Source organism: Eriocheir sinensis, unplaced genomic scaffold, assembly GCF_024679095.1.
Source record: "Eriocheir sinensis breed Jianghai 21 unplaced genomic scaffold, ASM2467909v1 Scaffold1282, whole genome shotgun sequence".
Lineage (NCBI taxonomy): Eukaryota > Metazoa > Arthropoda > Malacostraca > Decapoda > Varunidae > Eriocheir > Eriocheir sinensis.
Genome location: NW_026110609.1, coordinates 15,696 through 38,118, shown reverse-complemented (window position 1 = coordinate 38,118; position 22,423 = coordinate 15,696). Strand labels below are relative to the sequence as shown.

Sequence of the window (22,423 nt, the reverse complement as noted above, 5' to 3'; positions counted from 1 at the left end):
ATGTGAATGAACGAGAGAATGTGAGTAAGTCAGTGAGTAACAGAGTAAGTGTAAGCGAGTGCATGAATGAATGAGAGAATGTGAGTAAGTCGGTGAGTGACCGAGTGAGTAAGTGTGAGCGAGTGGGAGAGTGAATGAGTGAAGCGAGTGGGAGAGTGAATGAGTGAATGAGTGAAAGAGTGAATGGGTAGTTGAGGAATGTAAGTGCGTAAAAGGTTATGAGAAGATAACACGGCGAGCGAATGAGCGAATATATGAACGAGTTACTGAAATCCCTCATCTCAGAGCCTCGAACCCCTCCAAGAAACGAGTAACTAGTTAGTTAGATAGGTAGGGGTTTGATTGTAAAAGAATGTTCCGGAAGGGAGAGAGTCAGTAATGCGGGGTTAAAAGATCACGTGATGGAGGAGAGAAGCTGATGAGTAAGCGAGGAGGAGGAGGAAGAGACCAGAAGCGGGAGAGAAGTGAGGAGACTAGCACCGCTGGAGGAAGAGCACGAGAAGCGGGGTAGACTTGAGGAGGCAAGCACCACTGCAGAAAACCAGAAGCGGGAGAGAGGTGACCGGAGACGAGCACCACGGCAGCAAGCCAGAAGCTTGGAGAACGTACACACCACCCACGGCCTACTGTGTGAGGCGGGCTAGCAGACGAGCAGCAGCCCTAGCAAGGAACGGCAGCGAGTTGGAATTGGAGTTGAGAGCGGTGTCCACCTCTCCACTCAGCCCCCCCCCCGAAAAACCACCCACGGCCTGCGGGGTGAGACGGACTACAGGATGGGAACTTGTATGGCGGGGTAACCTGCCCCTCGACTGTCCTGGGGGCTCCAATACCACTGCCCCAAGCTGCTCCCTACATCAAAGGGCGCCCGCCTCTCCACACCACCCGAGCCGCTCCATCTCTACATCAAGCGGCGCCCGTCTGTCCATCACCAGGACCGCCCATTCCCATCGTGGACGTCCTCTGCCGAGCCCGACACTCACGCAGCTCCTCCTCCTCCGCATCCAGCAACTAGAGCTAAGCATTCTGAGTATTCCCCAAATCTCCCTTGTGCCGGTAGTTAGCTAGCTTAGAGGCCTATAGCCTGTCGGTCATTCATTTTTTTTCATATTTTTATTAGGACTTCGCTAACCTTTGGAAATAGACCAAAATACATATTTATATATAACCTTACTGAGTTATCATTTGGAGCCTGTTTCGCTGCTCATTGGAAATTACTGAACCATACACACATCCCCTCCATAATACATAATCACCATCCAGTTTCTTAATGCTGTCTCAAAAAGTGGTTCCCACGGAAATCCTCCCACCTTCCATAATTAAGTAACGCCCTTCTGGTCACAAACTTCGGAACGAGTGTTCACTTGTCCTGAGGCCTTAACATCCGGGACCAGCGCTCGACAACTACCACGCTACCACATACCATCATAACCCTAGTGGTTGTCATAAAAAGGGATGTAGCTTTAATTATTTATTTATTTATTTAATTTAATATTCTTTCTCTCTAAATTTTCCACGCTACATCTCTATAAGTACCATTGCCAGATAGTCGTATTCAGAGCATCGTGTTTACCGGTTTCTGACCCTTAACTATTGCCCAGAAGCACTAATAATCAATCATTATGACTATAACAATATATGAATCCAGCTAGCGGGGCCCAGGAGAGAGTTTTTGTGTCGGAAATCGTCAACCATAAGAGGCTGAGGACGACTTGCTGCCAGCTATAGGCTTCTCCTTCTCCCGTTGTACCCCGTAGTTATGTTTCCCCATGATGACTGCCTCTTTCTACTCCACCTCCTCAACCATTGTCAGCAGCTCAGACTCACTGAACCTCGGCCGCCGCATTTTCCTCAGTGGTTCAACCTTTTTCTGGGTAAAAGTACTTTCCTGCCGTGTGTAAGGTGAGGGTTATCGTACTCAGAGCATAGTATTTACCGGTTTCTAACGCTCAAGTTGCCTAACTATTGCCAAGAAACATCAGGATCTAACTCTTTTAACTATAACTATAAACGAGTCTCGTTATTACAGCCCAGAAGACCATTTTGGGGTAGGAAGTTGGAAATATAAGCGGCTGAGTACGACAAACTGGCAACGTTGGCCGCCACAGGTGAGGAATGCAGCCGTATGATTGGCTGAAAAATTTTCAAGGACTTGCTGTGATTAGCTGTCGAGTCTGATGAGATCATCGTGGCGCTTACCCAATCAGGTGGCTTTCTGCAGTAGCGAAGCCCGAGCGATATCATCGAGTCTCCTCTTGGGATCTGAATTCAGCGATGTTGTCCGGGCCAACGCTCGGTAACGATACCGATGTCGGTAAGCAGCCTTCTCTTTGGATCCGGGCCCAGGTTAGATTAGTTAATATTTACAGTGTTTTAGATTGTTTGGTAAGGGCAGGTTATTTATTTGTATATTTTTGTTTGGTTCATAGTGTTGGTGGGCTTTCATGATGGGGCCTTTTGGCTGGCCCCAGCCTGTTAGTGGTGCCGGCAAGTGTTTTATAGTGGTGCCATCTTGCCTGGCCTATACTGTCCCCCCGAAGCTCCACTTGATCCTCTTGGGAGAGTGTCGCCAGAGTCTGGGTTGACAGGCGGGCACCAGGACAGCATGCGGGTAGTCTTGGGCAATGACTGAACAGTATCAGCTTGTAGCGGGGGGACTTGATCCCAGGTCATCCAGCACACTGTGCCCACACGCTGTCTACCCAGCCACCGCCTCCCAGACTGAATTTGGTACAGCCATGCCTTGGTGTACGAGCTTAATTCCTTTCGGAATTTGACTCTTAAATCAAAACAAACGCAGACTGTTCTGCTGAAAACCCAAAAATCACACCCTAGAGCACAAACGTGAGCAGGCCTGAGCGTGCAGGTGCCGCCACTGTGAGCGTACAATGTGGACTGAGACCCCGCTCCCATTGTTTTCCGCTCTGGTCCTGCGGTGAACAAAGGGAGCGTGTCCTCCACTCGTACAAACAGGATGCCCCTAAACAGAGTCACCACTCCTAAAGCAAGCCGCTGTTTGTGATCTTTTTTTGCTAGTAAATCAAAACACTTATGAAGTAGGCACCTGAAAACCAAGGTGTTACTGTACTTACAAACAAACCTTGGGTATTGAACAGTCTTTTTGAACAATTGGTTCATAAACATAAAGAACAATGTATCAGTTTTCTCTCTTGGTCTAGGTTCAGGAACAAGCTAAACGGTAACAGCCTCAGGAATCTGTGAACGCCCACATTTGCGCTTTTTATCTTTTGATTCTGTCAGTAAGCCGCCGTGACTTCTCCTCCTTTCTTTTTACTCCTACTTCCTATCCTTTACTTCTCTCCTCTTTCCTCCCTTCCTGTACATCACTTTCTACTCTAGCTCATCCCTATGCTGTCCAAACCCCTTATGCAAAAGTTAACCAGCATCTTCATTCTTTCATCCTTGTGCTGTCCAAACCCCTTATGCAAGAGTTAACCAGCATCTTCATTCTTTCATCCTTGTGCTGTCCAAACCCCTTATGCAAGAGCTAACCAGCATCTTCATTCTTTCATCCCCTTTGCTGGTGAACTCCTGAACAGCTTTCCTTGGTCTGTACTCCCTGCTGGCCATGACTTGGCCTCTTTCACAAGAAGAGTACCAGGACACCTCTCCTCCCGAGATTGATGTACTTCTTTTGGCCTCTCTTTTGTTGGAGCAGCGTCTAGCGGGCTTGTTTGTTGTTGTTTTTGTTCATTGCCCTTGAGCTGCCTCCCTTGCTGTAAAAAAAGATGAAAGCAGTTAGCCAGTGGCGTGTTTCTGAGGCTATGAAAAGCCAGGCATTGGTATGAGGATTTGGCCAAGAAAATCTCTGGCACTGGTAGAGAAGCCTTCATTTGTGGTCAGGCTTGTATCACATTGTGTGTCATGGGAAAGTTGGCTTCACTTTACAAACATTTCATTTTAAGAACAACATTTAGGAACCAATTGGGTAAAGGTTCCACTGAAGTATTTCTTTTCTGCCCACTTCCCATTTTGTGGTGTTTTCTTAAGTTCATATGAGTGTTTGTTTTGAGGCTTCATTGAGTTGTGCCAATGAAAAATAACCATAGCACTACACGGCTTCCTGTACATCAGGTAACTGGGCGGGAGGAGAGAGAGAGAGAGAGAGAGAGAGAGAGAGAGAGAGAGAGAGAGAGAGAGAGAGAGAGAGATAATTACATAGAATTACATAGAATTACATAGAAAATCAGACCACACAGACTCCATGGTCCAGACTAGGTGGTCTGTCCTTAAACCTAAGTGATTTTACATTAATCAGATGGCTCCAAAACGTTGCTTTTCTGCTATAGTTAATATTAAGTTCAAGGAAGTGACGGTCGAGCTTGTTTTTAAAGGAGTCAATCGTGTTACACTGGACCACTGATAGTGGGAGCTTATTCCATTCTCGCACTACAACGTTGGTGAAGAAAAATTTGAAGCAGTCTGAATTTGTCTACATTTGAGTTTTATGCCATTGTTCCTCGTTCGCAAAGTGTCATCGATCATAAACAATTTTGTTCTGTGTACATTCGTGAAACCATTAAGTATTTTAAAACATTCGATCAGTTTTCCTCGGAGGCGACGTTTCTCAAGAGAGAACATGTTAAGGGTGGAAAACCTTTCTTCGTAGGATTTGTTGCGGAAGGAAGGGATCATTTTTGCTGCTCGACGCTGAACACCTTCTAGTTTAGCAATGTCTTTTGCATGGTGGGGAGACCAAAACTGTACCGCATATTCCAAGTGGGGTCTGACTAAACTATTGTAGAGCGGAAGTATTACATCTTTATGTTTGAATAAAAAGTTTATTTTAATGAAGCCCAACATTCTGTTCGCTTTATTTGCTGCATCGATGCATTGCTGTGAGAATTTGAGGTTTGACGCGATTTTGACCCCCAGGTCCTTAACGCATTGAACGCTTGTGAGTTTAACGCCGCGCATTTCGTAATCGAACTTCTTATTTTTTGTTCCAACTTGAAGGACCTGGCACTTGTCTTCGTTAAAGGGCATCTCCCATTTATCCGACCAAGCTGAAATTTTGTGCAAATCATCTTGGAGGTTTTGCCTGTATTCGTCAGTAAGAACCGAGTTACCAATCTTTGTGTCGTCTGCAAATTTACTAATGCGATTATTGAGTCCAACATCCACATCGTTGATGTAAATAATGAAGAGCACTGGGCCAATAACTGAGCCCTGAAGGACGCCACTAGTGACCGGCGCCCACTCTGAGTTAAATCCGTCAATCACAACTCTTTGTTGTCTGGGCCCGAATTTACAATTAATCTTAAACCGCTAAGTTTGACTTTAGGGCGAGTTTAACTTTATTCTTCATCTTATCCCTCATAAGTTGATCTTAGCTGACGGGATATTTTAGGCGGGCCCAAACCCGTATTAAGGAGCCTAAGTCGAACTTCAGTCGCCAAGATGGCCGAACGTCAACAAGCCCGTCAGCGCCTAGTGAAGACTTTTCAAGAGCGAAGAGACGTTCTGAATACTTTGAGTGACGCAGAACTATTGAAACGCTACAGACTGGATCGTGCAGGAGTACTGTTCGTAACGGATTTGGTGAGAGGGGCCCTGCAAAGCCCTACTTCAAGGAGTTTTGCATTGACACCCGAAATGAAAGTAATTATTACACTGCGTTACTTAGCAACGGGGAAAATGCAGATGTGTAACAGTGATGATCTTGGTCCATCACAGTCGTCAGTAAGCAAAGCGATCACCGATACCCTCAAGGCACTTACACAACCAGCCATACTTGTCCAATTCATTCGATTTCCTCGCACCGTCCCTGAAATCCGAGAGAAACAACAAGAATTTGTGCAAGTTGCAAACTTCCCTGGCATTGTTGGTGTAATAGACTGCACGCATGTCAGGATACTGGCCCCAGGGAATATGAAGCAGACTATGTCAACAGGAAGAATTTCCATAGCATAAACACACAATTAGTGTTTGATGCCAAATATAATATTCTTAATGTTGTAGCTAATTGGCCTGGGTCCACTCATGATGCTCGTATTTGGCGTGAGAGTGGCCTCAAACGCATGTTTGAGGATCATCGTATACCACCGGATTCATGTCATCTATTAGGGGACAGTGGCTACCCTTGCAGACGGTATCTGTTGACTCCCTTCCCTCGGCCACAGACTGACAGCCAGGCAGCATACAACAGGTAAGTTCATTGTGGGGAAATTTGATGGTAATTCTTAAGCGAATACCAGCAGACAGATTTCTCATTCAAGAGATTTTTTTTATTATGAGTTTTGATGTAATCTTTAATGAACCTACATGTAACCTAACATAAAATTGATTCAGTGAATTTTCATATAACCCTGCCTAGGGGGTCTTCTCCCCCAATACATGTATCTATTTGCAATGGATTTGTGTACTGGGGAAAAGACTCAATGAAGAGCAAAAGAGGAATCTAAGAATTGTCTTGTCATATGGGTGTAAATGTAGAGTAACGCAACCTAACAAAGCTGACGCAGTGAATTTTCATATAACCCAAGTACATACAAACATTTCTAAATGAATTTATGTGTTGGGGAGAAGACTCAATGAAGAGCAGAAGAGGAATCTAAGAATTCTCTTGTCATGTGGGTGTACATGTAGAGTAACGCAACCTAACAAAGCTGACGCAGTGAATTTTCATATAACCCAAGTATATACATACAAACATTTCTAAATTAATTTATGTGCTGGGGAGAAGACTCAATGAAGAGCAGAAGAGGAAGAGGAATTCTCTGTCATGTGGGTGTACATGTAGAGTAACACGACCCAACATTAACATAATATAAATTAAACTGGTTATCCCAAAATATATTTGATACCAATTATATACACTGTCCAAATGAATTAATAGAGTAAAGTAAGTGAAGTAAGTTCCCCCGCCAGTATTTTATCAAATTTATTTACATTTTAACCAAACCTAACCTAATCTCTTCAAGACTAAAATAATACTTAATTTACTGTGTGTCCGTTTAGGTGTTAGCGTAACTTATAGGAGACACTGTACATCAGTTATGAATGAATGTATATTAAGAGCACAGTAACATTCAGAAGACAAATCCAAAATCATTCCTAAGAACCCTTCACTGTTACAGGGCACACAAGAAAACCCGGAGTATTGTGGAACGAGGAATAGGCCAACTGAAACGTCGGTTCCATGTCCTCCATGGTGAAGTCCGGCTCAACCCTGAAAAAACCTGCCAAGTGATCCTTGCATGTGCTCTGCTTCACAACATATGCAAGAAGAGGAATATTCAGCTGCCAGATGAAAATGTCGCAGATGTGGATGACAATATGGAGGTTGAAGATGAACATCAAGAAGGTATACATTCAACCAGTATTATCTTCAGCTAAACCCATTTGTCTGCATGCTGCCCAGACATGCAGTGCCCAAAACTGGTAACAATAGGGGGAATCTTTTCATACCTACATTTGGAATGATTTCATGTCTAGTTTCTCCTCCAAAACAGGGAATCTATTAATTTTCCAATAACCATAGTTCATGTTGAGATTGTTGAAAGTGCTAGTAAATGTACCATACAACGGAATGATATTGCAGAAATTTTTATAAAACATCTAATATACTATGTCTCATCTCATTTCTACAGTGCAGTTGCCACAGGATGCAGCAAATGGAACACGTTTCAGGGAGGTGTTCTGCAACCACCATTTCCAGTAATTATTTTGATCTTTTTAAACAGACAATGCAACTTTTGCAACTTCTCAGCTTCATGCTTTTCACTCAAACATCTATACATGCAAATCTGTTTCATTACAATTATCTATTGGATATTTGAATAATTCTTTTGCAGACTTTATTTTCTTTTGGCATTTGTAATATTGGTACTCATTGCTATTTTTTTTTTGCCTTCACAGTGCCGAGCCATGAATCCATATCAGCCTGTACAAGTTGACACATCTTCAAGCAACACGTCAACCATGCATGGGGGCTCTACAGGAATGCTTGACCTTCCTCTGGGACGCATGGCTCTGCGGCCGGGTCCCTTAAACTTTGCATTAACAACATTACCAACCAGGTCACGCTGTGAGGGAAGACTACTTATTTATCCCTGCTTCACCTCAGTAAGTGGTACTTCGACCCCTGCTCCACCTCTCTAAGGGTCGAGGGAACGCGCTTCAAACCCTGCTCCATCTCCCCAAGGGCTCGAAGTAACGCGATGTGGAGGACCAGCGTGGAGGAGTGAGCAGACTACACTGGGACTCAGCCGAACGCCAACACCTTTACCCGGCTTCCCATTCAGCTCTCACCGCCATACGGGGTTGCTGCCTAAAGAGGGGTTTGATCTAGCCTCACCTCCACCTAACTACGCCAGGTCACTTTCCTTCACACACGCTGAAGTTTTTTTTTTCTAGGAGGATGAAAAAATAACCAAATTCACAATTGTATTTATTTATTAGGCAGCCATGGACCACTATCTGGAAAGAAAACAAAACTTCAGTCCATATGACGCCTTTGTTAAATGATTAAGCAGGACACAGCAAGAAGCACATATATGTGGTGCAGAGATTAATCAAGCTGTAAAGTGGGGTGCAGGTACCAAGCATGACTTAATACGAAGCATAGCATTATGAGTAAATTGATGTTTCCACGTTTACTGCAATTTTGTGGTGTACGTTATAATTTTGTTATACTGAATTGAAATGTGTTAAGTATTTACTATGATCACCACTCCACTATAAACATAGGATAAGCTGTGGGGGAAAAGTAAGAATAAATGTATATATAAATATACTCTCAATGATGCTATTTTTCCTATACCTCTTACTTTGGTTTTCTAATGATTGAACGTATGCAGCGCTCATTCGCTTGTATGCTGCCACTGCCTCCTCGTAGGCTATAACCACTCTGTGGTTATCAGAATTCAGAGTGCTATTGAGCACAGGAGGTGTAGGAGGTGTAGGAGGTGGTGAAGGTGCAGATGGTTTCAGGACGAGCTGAGTTACCCTCGTCTGGAACAGAAAGAGTAAACATATGAATAGAGAAATTAACGTTCCTACTATTTTTCCTGTACTTCTTACTTTGGATGTTTAATAACTATGTATGCAGCACAAATTTTCTTAGAAACTTCTACTGCCTCCTTGCATATGACTAAAGCCTCTCTGCTGGTGGGGCAGTTGGATGGAAGGGGAGGAGGTACTGGAGGTGGAGATGGGCTACGCAAGAACTTCCTTACCATTACATCCCCACTGGCCGGGCTGGGTTCCATTCCAGTTGGAGGTGGCTCAAGACGACCCACCTTGCTGGTGCTGGAGGCATCATCATCCCTAAAAAAGAAATTTGCATTAAAAAATGCACAGTAATACACTATGTACTGAGCACAATACTTCTTTGTAGGAGAATGAAAAAAAAAAAAAGTTTGAACTGCCATGAATGGCAAATCCTTAGTTACATTTTTTATGTTAATGACGGAGTCAAATAAGCAACTAATAAGCTGTAGAAGGAAATGCTGAGTGCCTATGCATATCAGTGCCCCACTAATTATCTACGGGCAATTCTGGAATCAAACCTGTGACTGCAGGATTGAGTTGGGCATGTTAACTGAAACTGTACCAGTTTTAGGCTACCATGATAACACCTACCAAAATAACTTATAAATCAAGCAGTAGGCACTCAGAACGCCCCCACACATCAGCATCGGGTAATTACAAAGAGGTAAAGGTACCCATTTGTTGACCAGCCCGAAAGGGAGGATGAACAGCTGGGTGCGCTGCACGCAGACCGCCCGGGCCTGCAGAGTAGTAGCCAGGCACGCTGACCACTAGACCACAGAGGCGTATTATATAAAGTTATATAAAGTTGATGCTAAACTGTTTTACCTGAAGTGGGTGCAAAGAGAACGTCTAAATCAAATGTCTTCTTTTTAAAGAATATCAAACAGTAGTACTTACAAGTCTGCTTCCATGAGGGCTGTGTCATTTTGGGATATCCCTTTGGATATACCCCTCGCTGTACTGCTGTCCTCCCCGATGACTCGGAGGACTGCCTCTGTGATGTCACACAGCGAGGTATCCACCGCTGAGCCACCACCTGTAACAAGGTCCAAATTAATCTTAACAAAATACATACGATATGACGCTTCCATATTATATTTAAGGGACGAAATACATGTCCCTCAACCATAATATGAAGGCTCAAGTACTTAAAATTAAAAAGAAGGTGGGGGTGCATATTTAAACTACCCCAACTGAACTTTACATAACCTAACCCCTGAAGGGGGGCTTAACCCCCTGAACCAACCCCACATAACGCCTTCTGCTAATGAATGTAAACATACAATTACTTATTGGGATCCATCAAAACGGCGCTGCCCCACAGCAATGCTATCGGGGGATTCATTTAGAAAATGTATATTTTCTCCGTAAGTAGATCACAGAAATGCTTCATTTCAGATAGACAGCATTATTGCAATACCTTTACCCCACAATTTCCTCCCCACTACCAGGTGTTTTAAGTTTGTTGAAGTGGAGAGCAGTAATATCTGTTACTTCTATCATCACTTCTAGATGCAGTATATGTATGATGCAGCAGTAAAACTAGAGGCGCGTAGTGACTCTCCATATTTACCTTTAATTTCTAGATAAGTGATTACTATTTAAATATGCAGTACAGAACAAATATCTCCAAAAGGGATGATTGCAAATTCCTTGTCCACTTTTACCCTGCTTACTTATCCTCATACGAACATAACGAAAATATATCAATACTACAAAATTTGCTACTGTTACTCACCTGTCTTTCTTTGGGCTTCCCTCATAGCAGAAAGCCGTTGAATGGAAGTGGTCTTGGTGTTCTGCCACTTCTTCTCGACTTCTGCCTGGCTGCGGCTGAGCCCAAACGTGGAATTGAGGCTGTCTGTCACCTCCTCCCACGCTGCCCGCTTGTCGTTGTATGTTAAAGTAGGGCTGAATTTGCCCCTCAGTATGGTCTTCCTTAACCCAACTTGCTCTACTATGTGTAGAGTGTGGCAGTCTTTCCAATTCACTCCCCTTTTCCTCTTGGGAGAAGTGAAATCGGCAATATTTTCCATAATTACTCCGTCAGAGGGTGGGTGATGGAGGAATGAGGAAGACGAACAGGAACGCGTGTCCGTGTTTACATTCAAGTGAAAAAAAAAAGAATATCACCTTGCGCGGATGATAAACGTAACCTTTATTTTATAAATACTACCTTATTATGCCCATATTTCTGAAGTATATCATCATATAACATTGATAAAGTAGTATTACTACATATTCAATCACTGAAGTGTTGGAATTCTGCAATTTAAAAAATACATCTTTTGCCAGGACAAATTTTCATACTGGATCAGCTGTTGAGCGAAGTTGAACTTATTTTTTCATTTAAGCTCAGCTATAAGTTAAACTTGAGATTCAGTGGAACTTTTAAGTTGAAGATTAAGATTAATTGTAAATTCGGGCCCTGTTGCTCAACCAATTCGCGATCCATTGGTTTACTTGACCGTCAATGCCTATTTGCTTTAATTTATATAGTAATTTATGATGTGGGACTTTATCAAACGCTTAGACTACGTCCAATGATTTGGTTACGTCATAAACTGAGAAGAGATCGTTTTAAAAGGTCAGTAGGTTTGACAGGCAGGATCTTCTGTTACGGAAGCCATGTTGTGAATCCCCAATTAATGAGTGGCTTTCTAGGTAACTCACAATTTTGTCTCTAATTATGTTCTCAAGTAGCTTACCTACAATTGAAGTTAGACTAATGGGTCGGTAGTTACCTGGTATTTTTTTGCCTCCTTTCTTAAAAATCGGCGTCACGTTAGCCTTTTTCCAATTCGAAGGGACGATGCCTTGTCGCAAGAACATATTGAATATGGTAGTGAGGGATAATATTATTTTTCTCTTTGTTTCTTTAAGCAGTATAGGATATACTTTGTCGGGTCCGGGACTTTTATTTATTTTAAAAGTGAATGGAGAGCTTTAAGGACTTCATCGGTTGTTATTTCAAAATTAGGCAATGCATGCTCGAGATTTACAATAGTACTGGTGTTGGTGGTAGTGGGAGGAAGACTGTTAGTATTAAACACCGAGGAAAAGTAATTGTTTAAGAGGTTTGCAATGTGTTGGCTGTCAGTCACTAGTGCACCGTCGCTGTTTGTTAAAGGTCCAATACCACTTTTGATCGCCTTTCTGTTGTTTATGTAACTGAAGAAAAATTTCGGATTATTTTTACAGTTGGCTGCAATATTTTCTTCATATCTACGCCTTGCCTGACCAACTAGTCTTTTTACTCGTCGCCTGGCATCATTATAAAATCTAATATTTTCGGGCGTGCTTTGTTCTTTCTTTAACCTGTAAAACAATTTTCTCTCATTGACTGATTGTTTAATTTCGCTATTAAACCACGGTGGGCTTTTATTAGTGTTAATTCGCTTCTCGCACAAGGGGACGAATGTGTTCTGCTGAGTGAGTAAGTGATTTTTAAAGCTTAGCCAGGCTTCCTCTACGTTGCCGTCATCTGTTAGTTTTTGTCAGATTTCTACGAAGTTAGCTCTTTTGGAATTGGGCACCTTTACTTTATTTTCAGTCACAGATGATTGATTGAGAGAGAGAGAGAGAGAGAGAGAGACCAACTTTCTATAAAACAAAGTGAGGTCATTCCTTGTTGATTTATACCATAAGGTGCTGGCCATCATGTGTTTGAAGATATCCTGAATTTAACCTAACATAATTTAACAAAAGCCAGTCACTATATAGGTCTTCACTCAGAAAACTCATCTATGCTTCCTTACTAATGAGACTTTCCATACAACAAAGTGTGGTTATTCCTGGTGGCAATTTAACCCTTCTCCTCTACCATGAACTTAAAATACCACTCCTAAATACCCAACTGATCTCCTTCTTTGGCCTTCTCTCCTCCTGAAGTTGATCTCCCCTGTGGCCTCTCATCCCTTTGCTGGAGCAGTGCTGGGCCTGGCTCCTGTTTTGTTGCCCTTGTGCGCCTTCATTGCTGTAAAAAAACTAAACTGTACCTCTTTTTATCCTTGAGACATGTTCCCTTTTCAGCTTCTCACTGTGTCCTCTCAGTCTCCTCTTCCACTCTGTCACAACCAGCTCCATTCTATGTATACACTGTCCAGTCCACCAGTTAATTATACAAAGCTATTACATCTGTTCGTCTTGTATGTGTGTGTGTGTGTGTGTGTGTGTGTGTGTGTGTGTGTTGTACTTTTTTAGGTTTTCAGATTAAATAAGAAGTATGAGTGTGGCAATCTGTTTATGAAGGCGATTTTTTTTTAAGTAAGGGCAAGTTCTGTACAAACCCAGAGCACCAAAACACACTCAGTAAGGCGCCAGGGACTATCTGGAGCACTCTGGGTAAGCACAGCAGTGTCCTGGACAGCAGCAGCCGGCCACTCCACCTGCAGGGAAAGGTGTGGCCTGTGGGTTATAAAGTCACCACTGGAGTACCTGTGTGCTGGGGGAGTACTCCAAGATGGCACGCCACCTTCTTCACAGCCAACACTGACAGCCTACGTCTCATTCCTCCACTCTTATATCATGCTTTCACCAGTGGTCACCACAACTTTAAATATACAGGCTTAAACTCTAATGGCTCTGTGTTTCCGGCAGCTGAAGATCAGCAACAAGGAGATGACGGCACTGGACCAGAGGCTTGGGGCACTCCGGGAGGCTCTGCAAGACAAGGCCAAGAAAACAAAGAGTGGCCAGGCTGTGGGACCGAGGCACAGAGAGCCAAGACGGCCGAGGGTTTATCAAGACTGACACCAACGTGACGGTCAAAGTGTTAGAGGTAAGAGTCTTACATGATGAAACATTGTGGAAGCCTTGCCAGAGTATACGGTCCCACAACATGTCCTGTAGCTTCTGAATGAGTACCTTCAAGCTCTGGTGCTGGTGTTGCTGCCTCCCTTCCTTTGTTATGAGTGTTTCCATACTTACTGCTCAAGGTCTTCAACTCAAGCTCATCCCTGTGGCCTCCAACTCTCTAATTCAAGAGTTGCATCGTAGCTCATTCTTTCATTTCTTGACTGGTGAATAATTATCTAACTTCTATATTTCCCAGCTTATCCCTGTGGCCTCCAACTCTCTAATTCAAGAGTTGTAGTGTATCTAATTCTTTCACTTCTTGACTGGTGAATGATTATGTAACTTCAGCTGTATTTCCAAGCTCATCTTGGTGGCCTCCAACTCTCTAATTCAAGAGTTGTAGTGTATCTAATTTTTTCACTTCTTGACTGGTGAATGATTATGTAACTTCAGCTGTATTTCCAAGCTCATCTTGGTGGCCTCCAACTCTCTAATTCAAGAGTTGTAGTGTATCTAATTCTTTCACTTCTTGACTGGTGAATGATTATGTAACTTCTGCTGTATTTCCAAGCTCATCCTGGTGGCCTCCAACTCTCTAATTCAAGAGTTGTAGTGCATCTCATTCTTCCATTTCTTGAGCAACTTAATTTCTGGTATTCTAGCACTTAAGTGCAGTTACTAAAAGACCTCTTGAACTATTAAATTTGATAGCCTCTTGGCATCTCCTAGTCTTCATCACAGTCCTTTCTTCCTTCCCATGACTTAAACTTCTTCAGAATGGGAGTGCCAAAAGTCTTCCTGTCTCCCCTGTGGTAAATTCTCTCCTCCCAGTCTTCATCACAGTCCTTTCCTCCTTCCCATGACTTAAACTTCTTCAGAATGGGAGTGCCAAAAGTCTTCCTGTCTCCCCTGTGGTAAATTCTCTCCTCCCAGTCTTCATCACAGTCCTTTCTTCCTTCCCATGACTTAAACTTCTTCAGAATGGGAGTGCCAAAAGTCTTCCTGTCTCCCCTGTGGTAAATTCTCTCCTCCCAGTCTTCATCACAGTCACCTTCTGTATAACGTCATGTTTTCCCATAGTGCTTACCTCCAGCCATGAAGAGTCCGGGTGCTCGAGAAGGCATCAATTTTCTTCCTTTTCTTCTTCTTCTTCTTCTTCCTTCCTCTTACTTCATACTTCTTCTATCTGTTGTCACTTTCCAGGAACACCTTTGGCCAGGGTCTCTTTTCCGAATTTTTTTTTTCTGTTTTTTTTTTTTCATTTATTTATTTTATTATATTTTTTCTGCTTTTTTCTTCATGTTTTCTCTTTCCTATTTTTGTTTTTCTGCTTTTTTCTTCTTTTTTCTTCATGTTTTCTTCTTAATTTTTCTTCTTATTCTACTTTTCCTTTCTACTGTTTCTTCTTGCTATTATTCGTGGTCTTTTTTTTTTTTGTTCTTCCTTTTGTTCTTCCTTCCTCCTTTTCTTCTTTTACCAGGAACAACTTTGGCTACACCTGGAAAAGACTGTCACTCCCTACACTTGAACATCCCTAACGCTAAGTAACCCCTCAAGCCTCTCTCCTTCCCACCCAGCAGCCAGATGGCCCCAGTGGTCTCATTACTGTTGCAAAAAACTACTTCCACATTCACAGTAATTAAGTAGCCCCGAAATGACTCCTTCCCACCCCAGTAACCAGATATTTTAGTGGAAGTTATAATAGTCCTGCCAAATTTGAGGCGGTAAACAGAGATGAAAATTATGATGTAATCTATCTTGATTTTAGTAAAGCGTTTGACAAAGTTCCTCACCAACGACTGTTGCCTATATTACAGGCTCACGGAGTAGAGGGTAAAGTTTTGAACTGGGTCAAGGCGTGGCTTAGCAATAGGAAGCAAAGAGTGCAAATCAATAGTAAAAGATCTGACTGGAGATGTGTTACGAGTGGGGTCCCACAAGGATTGGTATTAGGTCCACTTTTGTTTATTATTTATATCAATGACTTAGATACAGGAATTTGTAGTGATGTCAGTAAGTTTGCAGATGATACCAAGATCGGTAGAGTAACTGAGTCGGATCAGGACGCTAGTATTCTCCAGGATGAACTAAACAGATTGTATGACTGGGCGGATAAATGGCAGATGGAGTTCAATTTAGGGAAGTGCAGTATTCTGAGTGTAGGTAGGAATAACCCCTCTCACAACTATTGCTTAAATGACACTCTCATAAGCAGGTCTGGGTGCGAGAGAGATTTAGGGGTCTTAGTGAGCTCTGATCTCCGTCCAAGGGCACAATGCATTCAAGCTAGAAATCGAGCAAATAGGGTACTGTGATCTATTTCAAGGAGCGTAAGCAAAAGAAACGCCGAAGTCTTCCTCAAACTCTATTTAGCATTAGTTAGACCTCATCTTGACTATGCGGTTCAGTTCTGGTCACCTTACTAAAGAATGGATATCAAAATGTTAGAATCAGTGCAGAGGAGGATGACTAAGATGATTCAGGTGTTGAGAAACTTGCCATACGAGGAAAGACTTCAACAGTTAAACTTGCATTCTCTAGAAAGGCGAAGGGTGCGTGGAGACATGATCGAGGTTTATAAATGGATGAAGGGCTTTAATAAGGGAGACATTCATAAGGTTTTGTTGGTAAGAGAACCGGGTAGGACGCGAAGTCATGGGTTTAAACTGGATAAATTCAGATTCAACAGGGACATTGGAAAAAATCGGTTTACTAACAGGGTTGTGGATGAGTGGAATAGGCGTAGCAGTCATGTGGTGAATGCCAATACAATTGTCATATTCAAAAATAGATTAGATAAATTCATGGACAGCGATATTAGGTGGGGTTAGATACACGGAAGCTTAGGGTCAAAGGAGCTGCCTTGTATGGGCCTACCGGCCTCTTGCAAACTCCAACGTTCTTATGTTCTTATGTTCTTATGTTTTTATATGGTTTTCAAGGGCTTGAAGCTTGTTTGTTGCTTGTGTGTAAGAGGAAGAGTTGTCAATGTATTTCTCACAAGCTTATACAAGTAGTAGTGATTGTAGTCCAGCAATTACAAGGCTTAGTGGTAGTTAAAACAGTCTTGCTATATAGTTTTCAAGGGGTGAGAGGGAGCTTGTTCCTTGCTTGTGGTGTGAAAGAAAGGCTTGTAATTATATTTTTTTCAGTTTATTGACGTAGTATTGAGTTAGTTAAGTGAATACAAGGCTTGGCAATAATTAATAGGTGTTGCTATATGGTTTACAAGGGCTGGGAGCTTGTTCCTTGCTTGTAGTGAGAGAGGTAGAAGTCTAGTGAGTTGTGTAAGAAATGGCAGATGTCTAATTGTTATGTTAAGCAAAAAATAAACAAAAAATATGATCAAATTAATTTATAGTTAAAATATTTTACTATAAAAAGAAACACACACACACACACACACACACACACGCATATATATATAGATATATATATATATATATATATATATATATATATATATATATATATATATATATATATATATATATATATATATATATATATATATATATATATATATATATATATATATATATATATATATATATATATATATATATATATATATATATATATATATATATATATATATATATATATATATATATATATATATATATATATATATATATATATATATATATATATATATATATATATATATATATATATATATATATATCCTTCTTAACTGACTCTTGGTCATCCTCTCTTAGCCGTTTCGGTGAAACTTTTGCTATTGCGCTGGACATATCAAAAGCTTTTGATAGGGTCTGGCATAAATCTTTGCTTTCTAAACTACCCTCTACGGTTTCTATCCTTCTCTCTGTACCTTTATCTCCAGTTTCCTTTCTGACCGTTCTATTTCTGCCGTGGTAGACGGTCACTGTTCTTCCTAAATCTATTAACAGTGGTGTCCCACAGGTTCTGTCCTATCTCCACTCTTTTCTGTTGTTCATTGATGATCTTCTTTCCAAAACGAACTGTCCTATCCATTCCTACGCCGATGATTCCACTCTGCATTATTCAACTTCTTTTAATAGAGGACCCACCCTTCAGGAACTTAACGACTCAAGGCTGGAGGCTGCAGAACGCTTAGCCTCAGACCTTACTATCATTTCCGATTGGGGCAAGAAGAACCTGGTGTCCTTCAACGCCTCAAAAGCACAGTTTCTCCACCTATCCACTCGACACAATCTTCCAAACAACGATTGTGTCAGAGTGACTGGAGATAAAACCTGAAAACCCTATCAAAAAGCGATATGTCAGTGCAACAAAAATTTCACCCCAAGCAACAAAGTGGATGACCAGAGTCAAAGGCAAGATCACCAGTAGAACGCCCCTTGCGGAACCCATACTGGCGATCAGATAGAAGGTCAGAAGTGGAAAGGTGCTTTTGAATCTTCCGGTAAAGGATTGATTCAAAAGCTTTAGATAGACAAGAAAGTAAAGCTATAGGACGGTAGTTTGAGGGATTGGAACGGTCACCCTTCTTAGGCACAGGCTGTATGAAGGCATACCTCCAGCAGGAAGGAAAGGTAGATGTTGACAGGCAGAGGCGAAAGAGTTTGACCAGGCAGGGTGACAGCACGGAGGCACAGTTTTTAAGGACAATAGGAGGCACTCCATCAGGTCCATAACCTTTTTGAGGATTGAGGCCAGAGAGGGCATAGAAAACATCATTTTGAAAAATCTTTATAACAGGCATAAAGGAGTCAGAGGGGGGGTGAGTAGGAGGAATATGCCCGGAATCGTCCGGAGTGGAGTTTTTTGAAAAAGTTTGAGAGAAGAGTTCAGCCTTAGAGATAGATGAAATGGTAGTGTTGCCGTCAGGACTGAGGAGTGGAGGGAAAGATGAAGAAGTGAAGTTGGAGGAGATGTTTTTGGCTAGATGCCAGAAGTCACGGGAAGAGTTAGAGAAAGCAAGGTTTTGGTATTTTCTATTAATGAAAGAGTTTTTGGTAAGTCGGAGAATAGATTTGGCACGATTCCGGGCAGAAATATAAAGTTCATAATTAGCATTAGTTTGAAGGCTCTGGTACCTTTTGTGAGCTGCCTCTCTATCATTGACAGCACGAGAACAAGCATGATTAAACCAAGGCTTTTTAGCATGAGGAGTAGAGAAAGAACGAGGAATGTATGCCTCCATTCCAGAGACAATCACCTCTGTGATGCGCTGAGCACACACAGAGGGGTCTCCATCCTGGAAGCAATAATCATTCCACGGGAAATCGGAAAAGTACATCCTCAGGTCGTCCCACCGACCTGAAGCAAAATGCCAGAAGCATCGCCTCTTCGGTGGGTCCAGAGGGTGTACAGGAGCGATAGGACAGGATGCAGAAATAAGATTGTGATCGGAGGAGCCCAACGAAGAGAACAGTTTGACAGAATAAGCAGAAGGGTTTGAGGTAAGGAAGAGGTCTAGAATGTTGGGTCGGTCTCCAAGACGGTCAGGAATACGTGTAGGGTACTGGACCAACTGCTCTAGGTCGTTGAGGATAGCAAAGTTGTAGGCTTGTTCACCAGGATGGTCAGTGAAAGAGGATGAAAGCCAAAGCTGGTGGTGAACACTGAAATCTCCTAGGATGGAGATTTCAGCGAAGGGAGAGTGGGTCAAGATGTGCTCCACTTTAGAGTTCAAATAGTCAAAGAATTTTACATAGTTAGTAGAGTTAGGTGAGAGATAAACAGCACAGATGTAGAGTCCTTGATTTGCACTTTAGATTGCACGAATTCAAAATAGCACAGATTCCTTAAAATAACACGATTTCAAGACAATCAAGTTTCGCGCGGCTGATTTAGTTCAGTATTGCAGCCACCAGGCGTCACTAGGTGTTTCCCGCCACCCGCTGTGTTTACCGCCACCCGGGCCGCGCCGCTCATTCTTTACCCACGCACGGCTGTGGTAGCGTCTCTCTCCCTGTTCGTTCAGTGTGTTACCAACTTACCACCAATTAACCATGGCTCCCAAGCGCCCATCGGATTCTCCAGCATGTGGTAGTACTCCAAAGAGATCGAGGTTTACTCAATCAACTCCCATCCTTTAACATAGTGTATGTACAGTTTACTCTACGTAGTACTGGGGGTGATCATCCTTACATTGCACGAAATTTACTTTTCACGGTCCCTTCTGGAACGCACCTATCGTGCAAATCAAGGATAGAGATAGTAGGAGGGAACAGAGTAGAGATTGCTGTCAGTAGCCTCAGAAATCTGTGTTTCGGTAAGGAAGAGAAGGTGAGGTTTAGAGGAGGAGAGATGGTGTTCCACAGAATGAAAATTAGAACGAAGACCGCGAATGTTGCAGAAATTGAGAAGAAAGAGGTTCGAGGAGTTATCAAGACACCTCTCGGGTCGGCAGCCAGAAGGGGAGTCCTCCCTGGGGGAATTTGTGGCCCCCCCCCCAGGCGGGGACTCCAAGGCTTGATGTAGGTGCGCCATTTTGAAATTTGAATTTTGGGAAAAGGTGTACATGTTGTGTGAATGTAGTGTGGTGTGGATAGAGAGAGGATCTGTCTTTAGAGAGCATGATGAACTACTCTCCGGTGTTGGTGAGACAATAGGGAAACGGTTAGTGAGGACATGGGAAGGGTCTTTGGAGGGCTTCAGGTTCCTTCTCACCGACAAACCCTCAGCGAAGAGGGAAGCGAAGCATAATTAGTGGGATTAACCTGACTTGCCCAACTGTTGGTGGGGGGCTTTGTTTGAGTCAAGTAAATACCTGCCAGTTGTTTTTTGACAATACCTTAAAGGATTAACCTCACTCAGATGTTAGCGTTTCCACATGTCTGTTCTGTGTGTGTGTGTGTGTGTGTGTGTGTGTGTGTGTGTGTTTACCTAGTTGTGACATACGGGAAAAGAGCTACGCTCGCGCTGTCCCGTCTCCATATCCTCACTTATCCAACTTTTCCTTAAAATCATGAATGTTTCTTGCACAAACCACCACCTCCTCTAGTCTATTCCAATGCTCAATGCTTCTGTTTAGGAAGCTAAACTTTTTCACATCTCGCCTACACGTGGTCACCCTCAACTTCTTTCTATGTGTCCTCTCGTTTCTCTCTCGCTCCACACACACAGGTCCTCTCTGTCCAGATTCTCCACCCCACTCGCCACCCTGTACACCACTATCAGGTCTTTTTCTCTTCTTCTTTCCAGGGTTGTGAGCCCCATGCTATTGAGTCTTCCCTCGTAAGTCCGATCCCTAAGTTCCGGTGCCATCTTAGTTGCCGCTCCCTGTACTCTTTCCAGCTTTCTTATGTTCTTCTTTTCGTGAGGAGACCAGACCACTGCTGCATACTTCAACCTTGGCCTTATCATTGTAACTATTATTTTCTTCATCATCTCTTCGTCCAAATACACAAATGCCGTCCTTATGTTCCTCAGCAAATTCATAGTTTGTCCCGTTATCTGTGTGTGTGTGTGTGTGTACAAAGAGGATTAACCTGACTCTATCCACAAGGGGGGAGTGAGGCAGGTGTTAATGAAACAAGGCGGAGGAAATATACCTGACAAAAATTACTACCTGTGGCAGTTCGGGTTTTCCAAGAAATACTTGTCAAAAATAAACTATTAGGAATATAGAGTTCAAACTTTACAGCTAACTTGAACTTTTGGGTATCTTTGTTTTCCCTGGATTAGAATGCTGTCGGTATGTCATGTCATGTCATACTCATGACATGACAGGTCAGTCGAAATAATTGTTCTACATAAAATATTTTTCATCTTAGATGTACGAAATTATAGGTGGTAATAGTTTAATGGTTGCCTAAACAAGTTACGGTGTCAATTTAAAAAAAAAAAATTTTTATCTATTTAAAAAAAATTGAAATTATATCTGAACTCAGTATGATTCCGTATCAACGTTTTATATGATAAATTCATTTTTCTTTATTTTACATTAAAAAATGTTTCAAATTAAAGACCGTAACTTTCAAGAGCACAAAATTATCCATGTATACACACAGTTTCATGGAAATATCATCTGATTTGGAATGTACAAAAAAAATTGAAGCTGAATATTCATGTTTTGAGATATTGGCCATCAAACAATTTGGTTGGTAGTAACTCATTTTTATTCTCTCTGAATGAGCTTTTTCCAGTATATAGTGATATTTACACAATAAACAAAAAGTAAGCACTTCTGATAGAGTTCCACTGGTTGCCAATAAAAGCAAGGATAGTATTTAAGTTATGTGTTTTGACACACCAAGCTTTGATTACTGGCCGTTCACCGTATTTGAGAGAATTATTACACGAAATACAGCCAGGTGAAGGGATTAACACTCACCGAGCCGCTACTGGAATCACACTTCATGACCCGCGGTACTCTTCAAATGTTGGATCGCGCGCTTTCAGTTCTGCCGCCCCAAGTCTGTACAATAAGCTCCCTCCTGACATTAGAAGAACAAAGGATCTCTCCAAATTTAGGAAATAACTAAAAACTTTTCTGTTCTCTGATTGCTTTGACATGGAAACATTGACAATTAACATGGCATATAAGCTGTGATCAATATTGAAAATTTAATGAATTAAAATATGAGGGTCTTGCAGAGCGCTTCGGCGGAGGTGGGACCAGATAAATAAGAAACACAAGTAACAAGTAACA

The 22,423-nt window shown here is 42.2% G+C and overlaps 2 protein-coding genes across 2 annotated transcripts; one reads left to right on the top strand and one right to left on the bottom strand.

The window, feature by feature from the left end:
* The first annotated feature begins 5,885 nt into the window (after nucleotides 1-5,885).
* LOC126989739 (putative nuclease HARBI1) lies at nucleotides 5,886-8,686 on the top strand. The gene is made up of 4 exons (XM_050848349.1): nucleotides 5,886-6,166; nucleotides 7,098-7,324; nucleotides 7,611-7,677; nucleotides 7,879-8,686. The coding sequence occupies exons 1-4, from the start codon at nucleotides 6,039-6,041 to the stop codon at nucleotides 7,889-7,891; spliced, it is 435 nt and encodes a 144-aa protein (XP_050704306.1). The 5' UTR covers nucleotides 5,886-6,038; the 3' UTR covers nucleotides 7,892-8,686.
* On the bottom strand, nucleotides 8,261-11,433 carry LOC126989737 (nuclear apoptosis-inducing factor 1-like). Its single transcript, XM_050848348.1, has 5 exons — nucleotides 10,754-11,433; nucleotides 9,913-10,051; nucleotides 9,198-9,288; nucleotides 8,869-8,973; nucleotides 8,261-8,290 (listed from the first exon to the last, which is right to left on the bottom strand). Exons 1-5 carry the CDS (start codon nucleotides 11,049-11,051, stop codon nucleotides 8,261-8,263), a joined length of 663 nt encoding a protein of 220 aa, XP_050704305.1. The 5' UTR covers nucleotides 11,052-11,433.
* Nucleotides 11,434-22,423: the final 10,990 nt, after the last annotated feature.

What these genes read in the sequence shown, in the direction of transcription:
- LOC126989737 (XM_050848348.1), bottom strand. Translation starts at nt 11,051, where the DNA reads ATGGAAAATATTGCCGATTTCACTTCTCCCAAGAGGAAAAGGGGAGTG. An exon ending in GGAAGCCCAAAGAAAGACAG is followed by an intron (nt 10,052 to 10,753) that starts GTGAGTAACAGT and finishes ACCTTGTTACAG; the next exon opens with GTGGTGGCTCAGCGGTGGAT. An exon ending in GCCCTCATGGAAGCAGACTT is followed by an intron (nt 9,289 to 9,912) that starts GTAAGTACTACT and finishes TTTCTTTTTTAG; the next exon opens with GGATGATGATGCCTCCAGCA.
- LOC126989739 (XM_050848349.1), top strand. Translation starts at nt 6,039, where the DNA reads ATGTTTGAGGATCATCGTATACCACCGGATTCATGTCATCTATTAGGG. An exon ending in AGCCAGGCAGCATACAACAG is followed by an intron (nt 6,167 to 7,097) that starts GTAAGTTCATTG and finishes TCACTGTTACAG; the next exon opens with GGCACACAAGAAAACCCGGA. An exon ending in TGAAGATGAACATCAAGAAG is followed by an intron (nt 7,325 to 7,610) that starts GTATACATTCAA and finishes TCATTTCTACAG; the next exon opens with TGCAGTTGCCACAGGATGCA.